The 21,057-nt window shown below is 67.7% G+C and overlaps 2 protein-coding genes across 3 annotated transcripts in view; both read right to left on the bottom strand.

Moving 5' to 3' along the window:
• The window catches only part of ASIC3 (acid sensing ion channel subunit 3), a 34,340-nt gene extending 32,886 nt beyond the window's left edge, over positions 1 to 1,454 (bottom strand). For both annotated transcript variants that reach the window (XM_045004295.1, XR_006576736.1), the window contains exon 1: positions 724 to 1,454. In XM_045004295.1, the coding sequence (XP_044860230.1) occupies positions 724 to 1,278 (555 nt within the window). In that variant the 5' untranslated portion in view covers positions 1,279 to 1,454. The remainder of the gene's footprint in view (positions 1 to 723) is intronic.
• Positions 1,455 to 7,520: 6,066 nt separating this feature from the next.
• LOC123363375 lies at positions 7,521 to 20,815 on the bottom strand. The gene is made up of 16 exons (XM_045004287.1): positions 20,700 to 20,815; positions 19,847 to 19,953; positions 18,112 to 18,454; positions 17,648 to 17,800; positions 16,076 to 16,568; positions 15,754 to 15,846; positions 15,128 to 15,215; positions 14,704 to 14,903; positions 14,394 to 14,636; positions 12,017 to 12,115; positions 11,153 to 11,346; positions 9,761 to 9,935; positions 9,299 to 9,455; positions 8,738 to 8,891; positions 8,101 to 8,212; positions 7,521 to 7,930 (listed from the first exon to the last, which is right to left on the bottom strand). The coding sequence occupies exons 1-16, from the start codon at positions 20,712 to 20,714 to the stop codon at positions 7,755 to 7,757; spliced, it is 2,802 nt and encodes a 933-aa protein (XP_044860222.1). The 5' UTR covers positions 20,715 to 20,815; the 3' UTR covers positions 7,521 to 7,754.
• Between the last annotated feature and the right edge of the window lie 242 nt (positions 20,816 to 21,057).

Here is a 21,057-nt window from a genome sequence, read left to right as displayed (position 1 = left end):
TGGGGCCGGCAGCTCCGTGGCTGGCAGGGGCCAGAGACCCACAGCTGCAGGCAGGGCCGGCTTGGGCCGATTCCCCAGAATCGGGCCCCGTGCCTGCGCCTAAGAAGGTCCCGCGCCTTAGGCGCCTTTTTAAATTTTTAATTTTTTTTACTCACCTGGCGGTGGTCCAGGTCTTCGGCGGCACTTCGGCAGCAGGGGGTCCGCAGAAGACCCGGAGCAAGGGAAGGACCTGCCGCCAAAGTGCCACCGACGACCCGGAGCGCCACCGGGTATTCGAATCAGGCCCCGCCGTTCTGAAGCCGGCCCTGGCTGCAGGGTCCCAGAGGCAGAGGGGAGCCTGGCATGTCCGCAGACAGCTGGGGGCCTGGTCTGGCTGGGCTGCAGGGTGGGTCTTAGCTCCAGAGATGGGGGATGAGCCCAGGGGGCAGCAGCCCAGCCATGGGGGGAGCAGGAATCCCATGCGCAGTACCAGGCACATGGGGGAGGGGTGGATCGTCACCCCGTTCCCTCTCTGACGCCCCGGGAGTACGAGCCCAACGCAGCAGTGCCAACAGCACGCCGCCCCCACCCCAAGTGACTGACAGACCCAGCCCAGGACCCTGCCCCCCGAGCTGCCCCCTAGGCCTGGAGTCAAACATCCCAACACCCCGCAGGCAGAGCTGCTCCCGGATCGGAAGCCAGCCTGAGGCAGGCTGTGGCTGTGCCGGTCGGGGCCGCACTCACCGCGGTGAAGTTCTGGGCGGTGCAGTCGGTGCCACGGAAGCTGCACTGCAGCAGCATCTCGGCCATGTCGTGGCCCGTGCGGTTGTAGAAGTCGGCCATGTCGAAGGGCTTGGCTTTGAAGTTCTGGAAGTTGGCCTTGTCCCGCAGGGCGGCCAGCAGCTGGGGCTCGGCCAGGTGGGGGCTGCGGATCTCGTAGCGGTCGCTGAGCAGGGCCAGCAGCTGGCCCACGTGGTACAGGTCGTTGCGGGTGATGCGGGAGAAGCGGAACTCGTTGAGGTTGCAGATGGTGATGGCGGGGAAGGTCAGGTTGGGCGCGGCCACCTCGTCCAGCTTGGTGACGTGCGGGTAGGAGAAGAAGTAGGTGACGCGCTCCATGCAGACCAGCAGCAGCAGCCCCAGCGAGCCCAGGAAGAAGAGGGCCCAGAGCACGCGGCGCAGCGAGAGCGAGCCGTGCCGGAAGATGTGGCTGATGCCGTGCAGCGAGGAGTTGTTGGCAAAGACCTGGAGGCTGGAGAGCCGCTCGGCCCCTGCGCTGCCCTGCGAGCAGGCCCTCATGGCGGCTCCAGTCCCTGTCCCCGGCAGTCCCTCACGCCCCAGCGCCGGGGCAGGCGTCTGGGCTCCCTGCTGCCCTCCCTCGCTTGGGCTGCCCGCAGTGCCCGCCCATGCTCAGCTGTCAGGCAGCCGGGTCCCGGGCTCCCCCTGCACCCGGCGCGGCCAGAGCAGGACCCTGCTCCCACCAATCGCAGGTGCTGGCAACCGCAGCCCCGGATCACCACGGCGATGGAATGTGGCCTGGGACCCCGTCTCCGGGCTGCGCCCCCCCTCGCTGGCCACCCGCGCGGCAGCTGCTCAGCAGCCCATTGTGTGCCCGTCTCCGGGGCTGCCTGCCGGTGCAGCCTGCCGGCGCGATGGCTCCAGCTCCTTAGCAGTCTGCTGCTCCCCCACCACTGAACATGCTCACGCAGCCGCTCGATTCCCCAGCCTGAGCCAGCGCCGTCCCCTCCCTGCCTCCTTCACACCCGGGCCCCATCCGTCCCCAGGCCGAGCGCGCAGCAGCTGGCACGGCCCCCCAGACGCGCCCAGCTGGGGCTAAACCCATCACGGCACCCCTCTGTGGGTGGGCGAGATCTGCAGCACAGGGAGAGCGGCCTAGGGAGCTAGACTGGGGGGCTGGGAGCCGGACTCCTGGGTTCCCTCCCGGCTCTGGGGGGCTGGGAGCCAGGACTCCTGGGTTCCATCTCTGGCCTTGCTGCTCACTCTCTCTGGCAGGTGCCCAGCACTAATGCTGCCTGGGCTCGGGGGGGCAGGTCTCTGCCCTACCCACAGGTACCTCCTCCAGGGCCTCACTGCCCACAGCTGGGTGCCAGGGGCCGTCCCCAGACGGCCTTGCCAGGAACACGGCCTCCAGCCAGTGCCCCCAGCTTCCCTGGCCAGGAGCTGCCCGCAGACCAGGGACAGTCGGGGGAGGAACGAAGTGGAGGCAGCAGCTCCTGGACTGCTGACAAGCCTGTGCCCTGGCAGCGACACCCCCAAGCCACGTCGTCCTGACCTGATTGCCCAGTGCTGCCCGCTGCAGAGACCCGCCAGTCGGTGCCCGCCTCGGGGGCAGCTGGTGCCAGACTCAGACCCAACAATGCTTCCCCCTCCCTCTCTGAGCCCCCGCTTCACTCAACGGAGAGACCTGGAAACAAGGATGGACCCACGGGACTGTGGCTGCCCCACAGGAACCCCGCCCCTCCCTCTCTGGGGCAGCCCACCCCATGGGGATCAGCCCTCCCACTGCTGGGGTCCCTGCCTGCTCTGGTGCTCCCCAGGTGACGGGCATGGCCCAGGACTGGCAGTAGCTGGGTGTGTGAGGCGAGGGCAGGGCCCTCCATGGGTGACGCCCCCCCCATGGGCCAGGGGGGCTGAGCGCAGCTGGCAGGCGGGGCCCACAGGCAAGCACCAGGGCAGAAGAATGACCATGGAGCCGTAACATGCACATGTGGGCCCCTCAAACAGAGTCAGGAGCACCTGCCTTGCCCCAAAACCCATCTCCCTTCCAGGAGACCCCCACATCCTGGGCAGGGAGGGGCTGACCCCCGTGCTCAGCTCCAGCACCCTCAAACCAGGGGTCAGGGAGGCAGCACCTCCCTGTAGGGCTCTGGGGACACCCCCCAGACCAGCAGTGCATGGAGGGGAGGGGCGCTGCGAGACGGGCCCCAGAACAGCTGGCCTGGCCCATCCCTGCCCCCCGGCCCAGCTCTGCCAGGCCCTGCCTGCAGAGATCGCACTTTGGAGGTTGGGGGGCTTGTTCAGGGGGCGATGGGAAGGGCTGACTGCAGAGGCCATATGGCCCCAGGCCAGCTCCTCCCCAACGGGGTGGCTTAGGATGCCCCAGCGCTGGGACAGAGCCCTGGACCTGGCTCTGGCCCTGGCGCAGGGTGGGGGCTGCAGGGTGGTCTGGCCCAGTGACGCTGAGTCCCTGTTCTCTGCCCTGGGAGCTCGTGGCTCTGGCAGCGCCACTACGGGTAAGTCCAGTGCGAGGCCCCACAGCCGGCCAGCGGGATGGGCAGATCCCCACGCGCCTCCCCTGCGGGGTGTGCTGACTGCTGCCCCCACCTGGAAAGCTGAGAGCTGTATCATTGGCGGGCACGGCGCCCCCTGGTGCCAGGCGGGGGACACACGCACCTCCCCCGCACGGCGCCCCCTGGTGCCAGGTGGGAGACACAAGCACCTCCCCCTGGTGCCAGGTGGGGGACACAAGCACCTCCCCCGCACGGTGCCCCCTGGTGCCGGGTGGGAGACACAAGCACCTCTCCAGCACGGTGCCCCCTGGTGCCAGGGTGGGGGGGGACAGGCACAGCCAGGCACCCTGCCCCCCACCTGCCCTGGTCCAGCCCCTGCTAGCCCAGCCCTGGGCAGTGCCTGGCACTTGTGCTAGTTTCTGCTGAGTGTCACCCAGTGAAGGGCAGCTGCTGCCAAAGGAGACCCCCCCAACTTCCTGCCCAGGTCACCCGCTGAGTGCCCCCCTCCCTGCCCGCTCAGCCGGACGCTGCACCAGCCCCAGGCCTTGCCAGGGCCCTGCCAGAGCCAGCCTGGCTGAAGGGGACAGAATGGGAATCCGGGCGGTTACACAAGAGCAGGTGCCCTGCACTGGAGCAGTGAGACCAACACGTGGGGGTGGGGCACTGGCTGTGGGGGGAGCTCCCGGATACTCCAGTCCCAGCCTCTCCCAGCAGGGGGCGATGTGGGGATGGGGCACTAGCTGGGGGGGAGCTTCCAGCTAGTCCAGTTCCAGCAGGGGGCACCATGGGGAGCAAGGTAGGGTTCTGGATATGAGCGGTGCCCTGTTGCTCCAGCGCCAGCAGGGGGTGCTGTGGGGGACAGGGGGCTGGTTATAGGGGGTGACCAGTCACTCCAGCGCCAGCAGGGGGTGCTGTGGGGGACAGGGGGCTGGATATGAGGGGTGCCCAGTTGCTCCAGCGCCAGCAGGGGGTGCTGTGGGGGACAGGGGGCTGGCTATAGGGGGTGACCAGTCACTCCAGCGCCAGCAGGGGGTGCTGTGGGGGACAGGGGGCTGGTTATGAGGGGTGCCCAGTTGCTCCAGCGCCAGCAGGGGGTGCTGTGGGAAACAGGGGGCTGGATATGAGGGGTGCCCAGTTGCTCCAGCGCCAGCAGGGGGTGCTGTGGGGGACAGGGGGCTGGATATGAGGGGTGGCCAGTCACTCGTGCCAGCAGGGGGCACGGTGCAGGGCAATGGCTACACTCTCATTGCCCTGTCTGTGTGGCTCATGGTGTGGGGCAGTTGCTGGGGCTCTCGGCCCAGCATGGCACCCGCACTCCAGTCTCGCAGCACCTCTGCAACCCACCAGCCTGTGCCTAGCTCTGCCTGGAGCCAGCCCCCCCCCCCCCAGTGCAGGGTGTAACAGACCTGCCGTGGGGCTGGGGGCACCTTGGGTCTGCAAGGCGCAAGCCCAGGGCCGCTGCAGCCAGGTGCAGGGCTCCCCAAGGCCCAGCCTTGTCTCTCCAGCAGGCCTGTGCCCTGCCTCTCAGCATGCTGCGGGGGAGCCTGGCAGGCTGCTCACCTGCCCCAGGCCTGGGAGCAAAGGGTGCAGGAGCCGATTTTGACCCAGGTACCTCTGGGTGCCAACAGGGAGGGGCCCAGAGAGGTGCACAGGGTTACGGGGAGCTCCTGTGTCTGGGGTGTACGTCCTAGTGCATCAGAGACTGGCACGGAAGGGCTCCAGTGACAGCCGGTGTCTCACTAGTCTCCAGCCTAGGTGTGAAATGCACGTACAGATCCCACGGGAGGTGTCACAGCCATGCTCGCCAGGCCTGCGGCTAGGGCTGAAAGCAGCTTCTGGGGGATGAGCACTGCCCCCTGTAAATGGAGGAGTCTGGTTGCGGGTGGGTCTCCCCCCAGGCTGAACCGAATGGTGAGGCAGGAGTGTGAAAAGGTCAGAGAAAAGCACCGGGAAGACACACAGCTGGGACGCAGACCACAGTTGCCAACTTTCTAATCACACAAAACCAACCACTCCTGCCCCACCCACTCCACCCCCATTCACTTTCACCAGGATGGGGCAGGGGGTTGGGGTGTGCGAGGGCTCCAGGGTGGGGCCAGAAATGAGAGGTTCCGGGCTGGGGTTTGGGGTGCACGCTCCAGCTGGGGGTGTGGGCTCTGGGGTGGGGCCAGGGAGGAGGGCTCAGGGGGCTGTGGTGAGGACTCTGGGAGGGAGTTAGGGTGCAGGAAGGGGTTCCAACCTGGGGTAGGGGGTGGGGTGCAGGCTGCACTTACCTCAGGCAGCTCCCAGTCAGCAGCGCAGTGGGGCTATGGCAGGTTTGCCCTGGCCCCGCACTGTCTGGCCCCTAGACGCAGGGGCAACCAGGTGGGTCTGTGCACTGCTCACACCTCCCTTTTGCCGAGGTAGTTGGCCAATGGGAGCTGCGGGGGCAGCACCGGGGGGTGGGGGCAGTGCACAGAGCTTCCCTGATTGGCCCTCCACCTAGGGGGGCACAGAGACCTGCTGGCTGCTTCCAGGACAGGTAGGGACTGGCCTGCTTTAGCCCTGCTGCGCCGCCGACTGGACTTTGAATGGTCTCGTCAGCAGTGCTGACCGGAGCCGCCAGGGTCCCTTTTCGACTGGGCCTTCCGGTCAGACAGCGCAGGCCTGCAGCCCGAGGGCAGGGCTGTCTCAAGGCCACATTGAAGGTTTGCTTTAGTACATTTGGCGCCCAAAGATGACACCCCCTCGTCCTCTCCGGGGAAGGAACCGGACAGCGAGTTTGCTTCATGAAAGGGGCGCCCAGCAGGGGGCGAGAACTTAAGGTGAAACAAGTGTCGTTTGACGCGGTGGGCACGCGTTCGTTAGGTTCAGGCTCCAGGAAGCGAGTTATTTTGTTTTATCTGTAACCGTTTGTTTCCAACGTTCCTGCTCAGTGTCCCCCGCATCTTGTTTCCACTGTCAATGTATCTCAGTGCTGAGCTGTGCTGTGCTGGGCCTGAGCCGACGCCTCCCCTCTGGTGTGATCTGTGCCCTTGGGAGCAGCAGGCTGGGGGATTCGATCAGTGCACCGCAGAGAAACCCCCACGGCTCGGAGGCTGGACGCGCCTATCGCTGCCGGTACAGAGGACGAGGCCTGTGGGGACCTGGAGGGCAGGGCTGGCCCTGCTAGAGGCTGCTGGGTCCAGGGAGCCAAGCCACAGCAGGCCCAGACCTGCTCCCTTGACGCCAAGGGCAGGTGGTGGAGCGGTGCCTCCCAAGGCTGGGTACCCGGGGAGCACCACACTGACCTGCAGGGCGCAGGCTGCCCCATTGTCGGCAACGAGGGAGGGGCAGGTGCCCGGCCTGGGAAGTGGGAACCATCCGGGGGGAGGCCAAGCTGGCCTGGGATACTGCTGCCCCCACTATGAGCCCCAGGGAACTGAGACTCAACATGTCACCACCCTCAGGGCTGGGGCCAGGGCTCCCCTAGTTCAGCCCCGGGGAGCACCACACTGACCTGCAGGGCGCAGGCTGCCCCATGGTCTGCAACGAGGGAGGGGCAGGTGCCCGGCCTGGGAAGTGGGAACCATCCGGGGGGAGGCCAAGCTGGCCTGGGATACTGCTGCCCCCACTATGAGCCCCAGGGAACTGAGACTCAACATGTCACCACCCTCAGGGCTGGGGCCAGGGCTCCCCTAGTTCAGCCCCGGGCGGGCACAGAGCCCCCGCGGGGACAGGGCTCCCCTAGTCTCGGCCCCGGGCGGGCACAGAGCCCCCGCGGGGACAGGGCTCCCCTAGTCTCGGCCCCGGGCGGGCACAGAGCCCCCGCGGGGACAGGGCTCCCCTAGTCTCAGCCCCAGACGGGGACAGGGCTCCCCTAGTCTCAGCCCCGGGGGGGCACAGAGCCCCCGTGAGGACAGGGCTCCCCTAGTCTCAGCCCCGGGCGGGCTCAGGGCCCCCATAGCTTCAGCCGGGCAAGGCCGGGTAACGTGCGTCTCCCTCCTGCTCCTACAGAGGCTGGCGTCCCCTCTTCGCTCTCGCCCGCCTCCGGCCTGGCTCCCTTGGCACGGACCTGCTCCCCTCCTGCCCCCGCCCGGCGCGGACAGCTCCTGCGGGAGGGGCTGACTGTCCCTGCAGGGCTGGGCCCCTGTGGGCTGCAGAAGGGGTTTGCTACTGTGGGTTGAACCCCCATCTGACAGTGCTCAGGCCCTGCTTGCACCAGGCAGCCCGGGGGGGGGGGGGCCCTCTGTGGGGCCCAGGGTCGGGGAACGCGGTTTGCAGAGGGGCCTTTCCATAAGGTTCCCCCCACTGGCGGGTGTCCGAAACTGGCTGGGGCAGTGACGCCTCTCCCCAGGCACAGGATGAGAATTCAGCCAGAGGATCCTGCTTTATTCAGCACCCCCAAACCGGCCCCCCTGGCCTGCGGCAGGACGCTGCGCGCCCAGGGGGCTGTGGGAGGAGCCTGTCTCCGCCGCCCCCCCCCGCCCCCCCAGGCTGGGATGCTGAGCCCTGCAAAGCAGGCAGGCCGGCCCTGGGGGCTGCGATGGGGAGGGGCCGCCGGGGCTAACTGGGGAGCTCCTCGTCTGACAGCTGCTCGGGGGACAACGCCTGCAGGTGGCTGGCCCGGATGCTGACGATGCTGGGGCAGGCAGCCAGGAGGCTGGCCACACCGGCCGCCGTCACCCCGGAGCCGTCCAGGTTCACCTGAGCGATGGGCACTTGGCGGAGGTAACGCAGCCCTAGAGCAGAGAGAGGTGAGGGGTTAGCTCGGGCAGCGGGACCCACCCAGCTCCTTCCCACTCCCCACCCCCCAGAACGGGCCTGTGGCCGGTCCCCCACCCCTGCCCCATGCTGCCCTGGGGCGAGTGGCAGCCCTCCCACCCCAGCGTCCGACCTGGCGGGGGCTCACCTCGGTCGGTGACACGCGTGCGGCTCAGGTTCACCTTGTGGAGCTGTTTGCAGCGGCTGATACCCAGCCTCACCACGCTGTCTCCCACGGGCGTGCTCGCCAGGCCCAGCACCTGGGGCAGCAGGCTGGCGTCAGAACATGCAGTGCCCTGCGGCTTGCACCCACCCAGCCCTGCCCCCCAAGCCCAGGGGGCAGCGAGTAGCCCACCCAGCACAGCAGCCCTTGTGTCACGGCTGCCCCATAACCTGCTGAGGGCAGCTGGCACCTGGGTCTGTGTCCATCCATGCCCCACAGCACATCCTCAGCACTGCCCGCCTGGGCTCTGGAGTGAGCAGCAGCTCCATCTCCTGGGCATGCAGGCAGGAGTCCCAGGCAGGCCACAGGGCCCCACCCAGCCACCATGGGGCACAATCTGGTCTGCTTGGGGGTGGGGTGCCCCAGCCGTTCCCTTGGGGGACAGTGTCTGGGCCAAGCACCTTGGGGGCATTGCCAGAACCCTCTGCCCACATGGCAGGAACCCCCAGGCCCAGCTGGGTCAGAGACTTTTCATGGGGGAAGGGGAGGGGATGCCTGGGGAGACCCCAGGTACCAGCCCTGAGAGTCCTGGGCTGCCCGCTGGGCCCGCCCCGCCCGGTACCTGCAGGAGGGGCAGCTGGATGATGCAGCGGGCCACGCCTGCGCTGGAGACAGCAGTGCGGTCCAGGCACAGCTCCTCGAGGTGCTGCAGGCCCTGCAAGTGCTGCAGCCCGGAGTCACTCACCGGAGTGTTGCAGAGGGAGAGCCGCCGCAGCCTGGGGCAGGGACAGGGACGGGGCATCAGCGGGGGCTGGCGGCTCCCTCCCCTACGGGGTCCTAGTGCCCAGCCCCTCCTCCCAGCCTCACTGCCCGGGTGCAGATCGCAGAGGCTCAGGATGTGCACATGGGTCCAGCGGGGCTCGGCAGCAGCTGCTTGGCCTTGGGTCCATCCCGGGGCTGCCTGGGAGCCCACCAGCCCCTGCTCTGCTGGGCTCCTTACCCCAGCCTGCAGCCGGGCTCGCCACGCCTCAGAGAACCTGCCCCAGCCAGCCAGGGGGGCCATATCCCAGGTCAGAGCGCTCGGCAGACCCCAGCGCACGCCTGCCGCCAACCAGGGACCCGGGGGGAAGGGCGCCCACAGGGGCAGTGCAGGGGCTGGCCGCCTCCCTCTCCTCCCAGGCACCTGTGCAGCTGGGGCAGATGGCGCAGCCCCTCGTCAGTGATGTGGGTGAAATCGGTCAGGTCCAGCTCCAGCAGCCCCTCCAGGCGGCACAGGAAGTGCAGGCCGGAGTCGGTGACCGTGTGCCGGCTCGGCAGGCTCAGCTGGGCCAGTGGCAGGCCTGAAACAGCCAGCAGGGCAGGGCAGTGAGTGGCCCTCACCCCATCCCCCCCGCGCCGGCAGCACAGCTCTGGGGTTCCCGCTGGTCCCGCCCAGCCCAGCCTCTCGCCCAGAGCCCGGCTCCGACCAGGACACACCACACACGGAGCACGCGAAGGGCCCTTGGGGCGGTGGACATGCCTTGGGTGGCTGCAGCACCATGAGGGCAGGACCCTGCCCCGGCCGTGCACGGGCAGCTAGTCACTGCTTCTCCACGGGGCTCCTGCCGAGCTCTGCCAGGGACCCCCCACCCCAGGGCGCTCCTACCTGAGACCAGCTGCAGCGCCCGGTCGCCATCCACGGACTGCACTCCAGACAGGGTGAGTGTGGAGAGGGCAGGGTGGGAGGCCAGGGCCGCCAGGGAGGCTTGGCTCACGCGGGTGTCGTCCAGGTGCAGCGTGTGCAGGCGGCTTAGCTGCTGCAGGGCAGAGAAATCCGAGATCTGCCAGAGACCAACTGCCCATCAGAACCCCGCCCAGGGCAACCCCATGCCCGCCCTGCCTAGAGGGAATGGCCTCCTACCCCTTCCCCTGCCCCTGGGGCCGGATGGGAGCCAGCGCCCCCTAGAGGGGAACGGCCTCCCCACCGCCACTAGACACCTGGGAGCGGATTCTGGCAGCTTGCACGGGGAAGTCTTTGCTTATTATGATGCCCCATGCAGGTTCTGGGGGGGCTGAGGCGGCGATATGTGCTACTCAGCTCCCTGGGCTCAGCAGGAACATCCCCGGCCCCCAGCAGATGGCTGCCAAGCCCAGGGAGCTGAGTACCAGATGCTGCCTCCTCAGATGCCCTGGAGCCTGCATGGGGCATAGCAAAGGCTCAGGTTCTTCGGGAAGAGACATGAGCTTTTCCCGTGGGGTGGCTCAGGGTCTTGGCGCGGTGCTGCTGGGGTGGCTCTGGCCAGCTCGAGGCTCCTCTGGGCCGGGGGGTCTCGGATCTCCAGGTGTGGGGGGGAGGACAGGGTGGGGCAGGACAGGGGCGCTAGCTTCCCCGAAGGGGGGCTCAATCTGCCACCCATGGGCCCCGTGCCCCATTCCCCACCCCCAAGCCAAGCAGTCTCTGACCTGGGACCAGATGGGAGCCAGCACCCAGTAAAGGGGAAAGGCTCCATGCCCCACTCCCCGCCCCCTGAGCCAGCCGAACCCCCGCCGCGGGGTGGGAGCGGAGGCGGTGCCCCTTACGGGGGAAAGGCTCCATGCCCCACTCCCCGCCCCCTGAGCCAGCCGAACCCCCGCCGCGGGGTGGGAGCGGAGGCGGTGCCCCTTACGGGGGAAAGGCTCCATGCCCCACTCCCCGCCCCCTGAGCCAGCCGAACCCCGGTCGCGGGGTGGGATCGGAGGCGGTGCCCCTTACGGGGGAAAGGCTCCATGCCCCACTCCCCGCCCCCTGAGCCAGCCGAACCCCGGTCGCGGGGTGGGAGCGGAGGCGGTGCCTCTTACGGCGGAAAGTCTCCATGTCCCACTCCCCACCCCCTGAGCCAGCCGAACCCCCGCCGCGGGGTGGGATCGGAGGCGGTGCCCCTTACGGGGGAAAGGCTCCATGTCCCACTCCCCGCCCCCTGAGCCAGCCGAACCCCGGTTGCGGGGTGGGATCGGAGCCGGCGCCCTAGAGGAGAAGGCCCCGTGCCCCATTCCCTGCCCCCCACTCATGGCCCATCACCTCGGTCTGCTTGAGGCTGAGCAGCGCCAGGCTGGGCGCGTACTGGGGCAGCAGGCGCAGCGTGCTCTCTGTGATCGCCGTCCTGTTGAGGCTCAGGTGGCTGAGCACAGAGGGAGCCGAGTGCAGGTAATCCGCCATGCCGCAATCGCTGATTTTGGTCTGGTCCAGAGCCAGGTGCGAGAGGTGCGGGAGCCCTGGGGGGTGGAGCAGATGTTACCGGGGCAGAGACTGGCCCAGCCTGAGGACAAAGAGCTGGGCCAAGCCAGTGGGGGGGGGTCCAGCCGCAATGGGGGGAGCAGGTGGGAGGGGGCGGGGCCGCGAGCCGGGCAGGACGAGCGGTGGGAGGGGACGTGGGGACGGAGGAGAGGTGGGAGGGGGCGGGACCGCGAGCCGGGCGGGACGAGCGGTGGGAGGGGGCGGGGCTGCGAGCCGGGCGGGACGAGCGGTGGGAGGGGACGAGGGGACGGAGGAGAGGTGGGAGGGGGCGGGGCCGCGAGCCGGGCGGGACGAGCGGTGGGAGGGGGCGGGGCCGCGAGCCGGGCGGGACGAGCGGTGGGAGGGGACGTGGGGACGGAGGAGAGGTGGGAGGGGGCGGGACCGCGAGCCGGGCGGGACGAGCGGTGGGAGGGGGCGGGGCCGCGAGCCGGGCGGGACGAGCAGTGGGAGGGGACGTGGGGACGGAGGAGAGGTGGGAGGGGGCGGGACCGCGAGCCGGGCGGGACGAGCGGTGGGAGGGGGCGGGGCCGCGAGCGACGAACGGTGGGAGGGGGCGGGGCCGCGAGCCGGGCGGGACAAGCGGTGGGAGGGGCGATGCAGGGGGCTGGCCCCCGTCCAGCCATGGGGCCTGCTGTCCCCGCTCTGTACCTTTAATAAAGTGCAGGCAGGCGTCGGTGAGCTTGACACAGGCCGAGAGGTTGAGGTGCTGAAGTCTCTGCAGGTGCCTCACCACGGACAGCCCCTGGTCTGCAGGGAGGGTGAGGGGACACATCAGGCTGCAGACCTCACACCACCACCACGCTGGGTCCATCCCGCCCATGGGGCCTTGTGGGAACCCGGCGGGGGGGATCCTGACCAGTGTACACAGGGATCCCTTCCCCCATGGCCGAAGCGCCTCGACCCCGCTGACAGCACAGAGCTCTGCCCCCCCGCGTAACAATATCCCAACGGTCCATGCAGCCCAGGGCCATCGGCTGCAACAGGGGCTTCAGCGGGAGTGAACCCAACAGGACAGTTATTGAGTGATCCGTCCCGGTCGCCCACTCCCAGCCTCCGGCAGTCAGAGGTTTAGGGACACCCAGGGCATGGGGCTGTGTTCCTGCGCATCCTGGCTAATAGCCACTGATGGACCTACCTCCATGAATTTATCTAGTTCTTTTTTGAATCCTCTTATAGTCTTGGCCTTCACAACATCCTCTGGCAAGGGGTTCCACAGGTTGACCAGGTGTGTGCGGAAATACTCACTTTTGTTTGTTTTAAACCTGCTGCCTATTAATTTAATTTGGTGACCCCTAGTTCTTGTGTTATGAGAAGGAGTAAATAACACTTCCTTATCTACGTTCTCCACAGCAGTCATGATTTTATAGACCTCTGTCATATCCTCAGTCTTCTCTTTTCCAAGCTGAAAAGTCCCAGTTTTATTAGTCTCTCCTCATACGGCAGCCGTTCCATACTCCTAATCATTTTTGTTGCCCTTTTCCAGTTCCAATATATCTTTTTTGAGATGGGGTGATCACATCTGCACACAGTATTCAAGATGTGGGCGTACCATGGATGTATATAGCGGCAATCTGATATTTACTATTTTATCTCTCCCTTTCCTAGTGATTCTCAACATCCTGTTCACTTTTTTGACTGCCGCTGCACATTGAGTGGATGTTTTCAGAGAACTATCCACAATGACGCCAAGATCTCTTTCTTGAGTGGTAACAGCTAATTTAGACCCCATGATTTTATATGTATATTTGGGATTATGTTTTCCAATGTGCGTTACTTTGCATTGATCAACATTGAATTGCATCTGCCATTTTGTTGCCCAGTCACCCAGTTTTATGAGATCCTTTGGTAGCTCTTCACAGTCTGCCTGGGACTTAACTAGCTTGAGTAGTTTTGTATCATCTGCAAATTTTGCCACCTCACTGTTTACCCCTTTTTCCAGATCAGTTATGAATATGTTGACCAGCCCTGGTCCGAGTACCCTGCTATTTACCCTGCTCCCGGTGGACCCTGCTATTTACCTCTCTCCACTGTGAACACTGAGGTTACGTAGAACCGCTCTGTTAATCCGATTTATCCTTTACCTGTCTGCACTGCCTGGCCTGTGCCAGCTTGGAGGGGGGACTCTTGTGTCCAGGGCCGGCTCCAGAGCCCAGCGGGGCAAGCACCCGCCTGGGGCGGCCCTTTCCCGGGGGGGCGGCAGGCTGGGCCAGCGGACCTGCCACAGTCATGCCTGCGGGAGGTCCACCGGAGCCCCAGGAGCAGCGGACCTGCCGCAGGCATGACTGTGGAGGGGACGCTCGGCCGGCGGCTCCAGTGGACCTCCCGCAGGTATGACTGTGGACGGTTCGCTGGTCCCGCGGCTCGGCTGGACCTCCCGCAGGCATGCCTGCGGCAGCTCAACCGGAGCCGCCGGACCAGCGAACCGCCTGCAGCTGCAGGAGGTCCAGCCGAGCCGCGCAACCAGCGGACCCTCCGCAGTCATGCCCGCGGGAGGTCCGCTGCTCCCGCGGCTCGGGGGCGCCTCCCGGGCATGACTGCTTGGGGCGGCCAAATTTGTAGAGCCGCCCCTGCTTGTGTCATGCCTGCCCCGACAGCCCCCTGCCCCAAGGGAGCCAGGCCCTGAGGGGGACACCACAGCCACCCCAGAGAGAGACAAAGAGAGGGGCGTGCGACAGCCTGGCCCATACTGCCCCACAGGGGGCTGCCCGCAGCACTCCATGAGCCCACGGCAGAGCTCCACGGGCCTTCAGGGGCAGGGAGACCCCAGGCCTAGTGTCTGTCCATGGGCCTGCCATACATCCTCCTCTTCCCCATGAACAGGCCTGCCCCGTGCCGGCGAGCCAGGCCCGCCCCCGCCCCGTGCCGGCGAGCCAGGCCCGCCCCCGCCCCGTGCCGGCGAGCCAGGCCCGCCCCAAACCGGCGAGCCAGGCCCACCCCAAACCGGCGAGCCAGGCCCACCCCAAACCGGCGAGCCAGCCCTGCCCCCGCCCCGTACCGGCGAGCCAGCCCCACCCCCGCCCCGTACCGGTGAGCAGGGAGCAGGAGACCAGGCTGAGGTGCCGGAGGCTCTGGAAGGCCCGCAGCTGCCGCAGCAGCTCGTTGGTGGCGTAGGGGTAACAGCTGAGGACCAGGGTCTGTATGTGGCAGCCGAAGAAGAGCTCCAGGGTCTTGGGGCGCAGCAGCCGGTGGTGGATCATGTAGGCCAGGAGGCGCTCAGCCAGCGGGGGCGTCAGGGAGGCCAGGCTGCTGCAGTACTGCTTTCGGGGTGCTGTGGAGGAGACACCAGGTAAGGTGCTGGGGGGCACTGGGCTGGGGGCAGGGCCATGGGGCTGTACCTGTCAGGAGGGCCACGGCCGCCCGCAGGGCCATGTGGAAGAGCGAAGGCACGTGGGAGAGGCGGGGGGGGTTCTTGTGCCCTGGGGGTGGGGCTGGCTCCTCTTGGCCCCGCAAGGCATTGTGGAAGCGCTGCTCCGCTGCCTGGGCCACGGCGCCCGGCAGGTCCGAGGGGCCCACACCACGCCCATCGTCTGCAGCCCTGCAAGGAGGAGCTGGGTCAGGCCACGGCCACCGCCCTTGGGGAGAGGCACCTTCAGCTGGCTCCTCCCCGGGGCCCCGGCTCAAACGCCCTGCCCCGCAGCTCACGCCTTGCAAACAGGCCAGCGCTGGATTCCCTGGGATTCCCACGGCCGAGCAGAACTCTGCCATGACCCCCAGGCCTTCTGCACCCCGGGGGTGCCGCCCACAGCCACCGGCACATACCTGAGCCTGTTGCCCTCTGCCGGCCACTGGTGCTGCGGCTCCACTGGGCCCCGGCTCGGAGATAGCAGCAAAGGAGCCGGCCCTGAGCCTGCAGATCAGAGCACATCACGTCAGCGGGGGGCGAGCGCGTCGGGAAAGGGGCCAGCCCCACGGGCAGCCATCCCCCAACTATCTATCCTGGAACTCCTGGCACCTCGGCTCCCGTTAACCCAGCGGGCAGCGCAGGGAGCCGTGGGCCCCCAGGGCAAGCAGATGCCTTCGTGCCATCTCCCGACACCCACGCAGGGCTGACTGCGATGCCAGTGCAGAGGCGGAGTCCACTGGGTTCCGATGGGCGCGCAAGGGCCCTGGCACCACATGGTGCCCACTGGCCAGATAGATGTGGTGGAACCAGTCCGCCCTCCCCATCACAGACTGGGGGCTGCCCGTTAACACGTCTCCTTGCCTAACGCTGCGGGCGACAGGGCTGTCACGGCCAGAGCGGGCACACCCCCGGCACGAGGGATTCCCGACAGTGCAGCCCAGGAGTCGGAAACACCATGGGGCCTGCCCCACACCGACAGCCCCCTCTCTGGAGACTGCGCCCTATTCACATGGCTCTGCTCCTTCCCTCCGGCCCTGCTGACCTCGGGGGGACGGCTCCTCGCCCAGCGGGCTGCACACAGTGGGTGCTTCAGGCTCTTGCTCTGGATCTCCTAGCGTCAGCCGCTGTCCTTGGCCTGTGGGAGGGGCAAACGACAGCCAATCCAACAGGGCTCACGCTGCCCTCCCCCTGCGAGGGAGGACAAAGCCCCCTTCTCATCTCCCCGCTCCCGCCCTGGGGGCAGGCCTGGCAAACAGCAGCCCCCGCACGAGTCCCCAGAGCCAGGCCCCCCAGCCCCTCACTAGCCAAGTGGGCACGAAGCCTCCCCAAGGCCCCTTCCCCCAAGCAGCAGGCTGGCAGCTTACCCCAGTGATGGTGCGATGGGGAGGTCGACTCCCAAAGGCCATGGACCCCGGGTTTCCCTGGCACCACTCTGCGCGCAGGGGAGCTCAGCGCCAGCCGAAGCTCCTCGGCCTCTGGGAACATCCCTTCGGCCATGGCCTCCTCCGGCACGAGGCTCAGGATCTCGCCCCTGCCCCACGCGTGCTCCTCCACAGACAAGGCCTGAAGCCCAGGGGGCTGCAGGGGTCCGTCTCTGGCCTGGGGGGCTGCCAGGGCGCAGGTGCCCGATGGGAGCGGCTCGGTGGCCAGGACGCACAGGGTGGCGCTGGGGGTCAGGCCCAGAGCCTGCAGACTGCAGGGCAGCTCGGCCGGGCCGAAGCGGCGCTTGGGGAAGCCCTGAAGGAGCGTGAAAGGCGGCAGGTCGGGGTGCAGAGTCGAGAGGCGCTGCGTGACGTGCTGCAGAGGGCAGTCGGCTGGGAAACGCTCCCGCAGGCACTGGCCCGAGGGCAGGCGGATCTGGGGGCAGAGAGCACACAGCGGTTAGGCACAGCATCCCAGGCACGGGGCACCGCCAGCCCGGCTCCGTGCCCAGACAAAACCCACGGGAGGCCAGGAGATGAGACCGGACCGGCTGCTGCCCCATTCTCCCCTCAGAGCAAAGGAGGGAGCAGCACAGGGCTCAACTCCTGGTCCTGCCAGGCCGTCAGGTGTAGGGTAAGACGCAGCCGCCTCTAGGGTGGAACATGAAAGCTGCATGTTCGGGGTCACTGCCCCAGCACTGCAAGGACACGGGTGCAGCACCAGTGCCCGCGGGTCACGGCAGTGAGTAGAACAAAGCCCCTGTTCAAAGCCAGCTGCAGGCAGGGTTCCAGACGGCAAGTTAGACGTTGGCCAGGCTCCAAAATCAGCATCTCAGCTGCCAGGAGACCCAACGAGGGCAAGGGGCCAGGCCCTGCTTTGTGCGCCTGCAGTACGGCTGCCATGGCCCTGGGCTCAGCACTGACTCAAACAGGAGAGCGCTCCCTGCTGCACAGCGCCCCCCAGGGCCTTGGGGCCAGCGCTGACTGGGGGGAGAGCGCCCCCCAGGGCCTTGGGGCCAGCGCCGACTGGGGGGAGAGCGCCCCCCAGGGCCTTGGGGCCAGCGCTGACTGGGGGGAGAGCGCCCCCTGCTGCACAGCGCCCCCCCAGGGCCTTGGGGCCAGGGCTGACTGAGGGGAGAGCGCCCCCTGCTGCACAGCGCCCGCCAGGGCCAGCACTGACTGGGGGGAGAGCGCCCCCCAGGGCCAGCGCTGACTAGGGGGAGAGCGCCCCCTGCTGAGACCCCACTCAGCTCCGGGTTTTCTCTTGGAGTCTCCCATGCCAACCCCAACCCACTCACCGGAGGCGGCGGGATCCGGCCCACGGCAGGATGCTCTCAGGGGAAGCCGGAGGTTTTGCGTATCCAGGGAGAGGCTCCCTTTGCCCTTTGGTTGGCAGCACCTCCTCGGCCGGGGCCTCCCCTCGTCAGAGGAGGGGCTCAGCTCTCTGGGGCCGGGCCCCCCAGGGACTTAGATCCTCCGGCCAGACCAGCTCTGCAGCAGGAGTTCAGGACTCACCATCAGCAGGCACTGCCCGTCACTCGCCAGCTGAGCTCTGCCCTCTGGCCTGTGGCCCTGGGCAGCCGGGGGATCCGGCATCTGGGCCCACTGGGTCTTTGCCTGGAAGCTTCTCCGGTCGTCAGCGATTCTCTGCAGCACCAGCTCGCGTTCCTGGGGGAAGAGGCTGGGCATGACTGCTGGGAGCTCCCCGCTGGCACAGGGGCAGGGCCCAGCACCTCGCCATGCTCCGTCCTGCCCTGCCTCCGTGGGGCAGAGACGCAGCCAGAGACTCAGGGGCTTCTCCAAAGCTTGAGTCTGTAAAACCAACTGCGGTCCCTCCCCGGGGGGTGCGGCCGGCCACAGGAGCGGCAGCGCTGGGAGCAGATGGCACGCGCCAGGAGTGTCCAGGGCGCCTGCCCTCCGCCGCCCCTGCTCCTCTCAGCCCCAAACGCAGACCCTCACTCCTGCCCCATGGCGCTCACCTTCTGCTTGTTCTGCTTCTCAGCTTTCGCCTCCTGAGCCAGCCGTTCCCGCTGCTGCTCTTCCAACTCCTTCCGGCTTGCCTTCATCCTGCAGCTGTGCCCGGCCTCGGCCCCTGGCCACCCGGGGGAGCTGGGCCCCGGGGGCGCAGAGAGAGAGAGTGATGGAGCCGCCCCCTCAGTCGCCTGCCGGGGAGAGGAGCCAAGCGGGGCAGGGGGGCATGCACTGGGTGCCTCTGACCCCAAAGGCACCTCCTGCAGCTTGGGAAGGTTGAAAGCTGCAATTGCTCCTCCTGGCTCTTCCGGGGGCGCTGTCTGGAGCCGCTGCCCCCTCTCCTGAAGTAACCTGCAAAGCACAGAGAATGAGGGGGCAGCGAGGACCCCCAGCATCCCCTCTCCAGCCCACTTGCCTGCACACCCTGCAGGTGGCTTTAGGGCCAGCAGTGATCAGTGCCTGCACCCTGTAGAGGAGAAAGACCCTATGAGCTGGGGGGGCTCGACGGGCTCGGCATCCCCACCCCCGGCTCCTGCTGTCAGTGCGCTCGGCCAAGCAGGGGGGTTTGTGCTCACTGGCCTGGGGGTCTCCAGGCAGTAGCTCAGGCAAGGAGAAGGCCGGCGGCTGGCGGCCTGGATTTGCTGCGACTAAGGACGGGTCAGCCAGGCAGCGATGGGACCAGAACAAAACCTGCAGCTGTTCCGAGACCTTTCACCCAAATGGAGAGCCAAGCTCCCCGGGCCTCTGACGCTGCACTTCTGGGCACCATGCCCCGGGCAGCTCCAATCCCTCTGCCACGTGGGGGCTCAGGCACGGGGCCCCACGCTGCAGAGCTTGCACATTCCCAGGGGGCGGGAAGACAGCATGGGGTCACCACCGAGAGAGGGCGATATTCACGAGCCGCAGAAACGCCCTCTCCTTTGGAAACAGCAGTGCCCCAGTGCGGTTTATTACGCCTGTAAATGTCTGTTCCTTTTCTGAGTCCTGCAGAGCCCTTGGCATAATTATGTCATGAGGCATGGAGTTCCACAGGCTAACTGGGCATCATGTATACAAGCATTTGCTCTCCCACGATTTCAGCCTTACACGATGTCTCCTCATCCTTGTGTTACGAGTGGGCAAACAGGAGCCCCCCATCCACCCCTCTGACCCATTAGTTGTTCTGTATCCAGTCATCCTGTCCCTGTCTACACAGAGCAGTCCCAGCCTCTCATGCCGTCCTCGGGCAGGCCTGACAACCCACCTCTCACAAAACACTTCTGAGACCTTCAGCGAGCACAAGGCAAATGGCCAGGACATCGCTCTCCACATCACCTGAAAGATGACATCCCTAGCCACACACTGCTGGAGACTGAGGAGAGCTGCCAGGCCTCTGCCCCGCTCCCCGTGGCCCAGTGCCCCCTGCCGAGCTCCTGCCCTGCTCCCCACGGCCCAGTGCCCCCTGCCAGGCTCTTACCCTGCTCACCACAGCCCAGTGCCCCCTGCCGAGCCCCTGACCTGCTCCCTACGGCCCGGTACCCCCTAGTACTGCCCCGGGGCAGTGACTGAGGGCAGAGCACCCCTCCTGGGCTGCGCCAGGCTGTTGCAGGGTGGGGCTGGCTGTGGCCGATGGCGGCTCCTGGTGACTCCCGGCGGCACGCTGAGGCTTGCTCCCCGGGCAGCGCGCGGCTGGGCCGAGGGGCCAGGCTGCCCCCCAGGGCTGGGCGCTCTGCCCTGCAGGCTGGTGGGGACGAGAACACTCACCATTCTGTGGCCTCCTGCAGGCTGAGGGAGCCGGCCTGGACAGCCGCGTGCGCCTGCCCCTTGGTGAACCCCATCTCGGTGAGCGCCAGGAGCAGGTCGCCCAGAGTCTGGGGAAACAGCGCGGACAGGTCATGGCTCTCCCAGTGCCTGGGACGGGGGCAGCGGGGTGCCTGGGGGGGGCATGGGGTAGTGCCCGGGGGACAGCGGGGGGCATGAGGCAGTGCCCGGGGGGCAGCAAGAGGAATGAGGGTTATGGGGCAGTGCTGGGGGGGCAGCAGGGTGCCTGGGCGGTTATGGGGTGGTGCCTGGGAGCAGTGGGGTGCCTGGGGTGCCTGAGGGGTGGCACAGGGCAGTGCTGGGGGGGCACAGGGCGGTGCCTGGGGGCAATGGGGGGGCACAGGGCAGTGCTGGGGGGGCAGCAGGGTGCCTGGGCGGTTATGGGGTGGTGCCCGGGGGCAGTGGGGTGCCTGAGGGGTGGCACAGGGCAGTGCTGGGGGGGCACAGGGTGGTGCCTGGGGGCAATGGGGGGGCACAGGGCAGTGCTGGGGGGGCACAGGGTAGTGCCTGGGGGCAATGGGGGGGCACGGGGTGGTGCCTTGGGGGGGCCAGGGGTGGTGCCCAGGGGTAATGGGAGGGCCAAGGGCGGGGGGGCACGGGGCAGTGCTGGGGGGCAGCGGGATATGCGGGGGCAATGGGGGTGGGTGGGGCTGGCCCAGAGCGGTGCTGGGGGAGCAGCGGGGTGCCCGGGGGGGGCCAGGGGCGGTGCTGGGGGGGCCGGGAGCAATGGGGGGTTGCTGGGGTGGCGGGGGGGGCCGGGGGGGTCCTTGCAGGGCGGGGGGGCCCTGGGTCTCACCGCGGGCCGGTCCATGGCGGGTCCCGGGGGCGCAGCGAGGCGGGCGGGTCCCTCCGCTCCCGGCAGCCCCGAGCCCGGAAGTGCCGCGGCGGTTCCGCCCCCGACATGGCTCAGGCCCTAGCCCGGCGGGGGGGGGGCACGTTCCAGTGCGCAGCGGGGGGGGGGGACACGTTCCAGTTGTGCAGCGAGCGGGTGTTCCAGTGCTCAGCGTGGGGGGGGGCACGTTTCAGTGGCAGCGGGGGGGGGGACACGTTCCAGTTGTGCAGCGAGCGGGTGTTCCAGAGGTGCAGCGTGGGGGGGCGTGTTCCAGTGGCGCAGCGAGCGGGTGTTGCAGTGGTTCAGCGGGGGGGGGGGGCAC

Source organism: Mauremys mutica, chromosome 2, assembly GCF_020497125.1.
Source record: "Mauremys mutica isolate MM-2020 ecotype Southern chromosome 2, ASM2049712v1, whole genome shotgun sequence".
Lineage (NCBI taxonomy): Eukaryota > Metazoa > Chordata > Testudines > Geoemydidae > Mauremys > Mauremys mutica.
The sequence above is the reverse complement of the archived record's forward strand: the minus strand, read 5'-3'. Positions and strand labels throughout refer to the sequence as shown.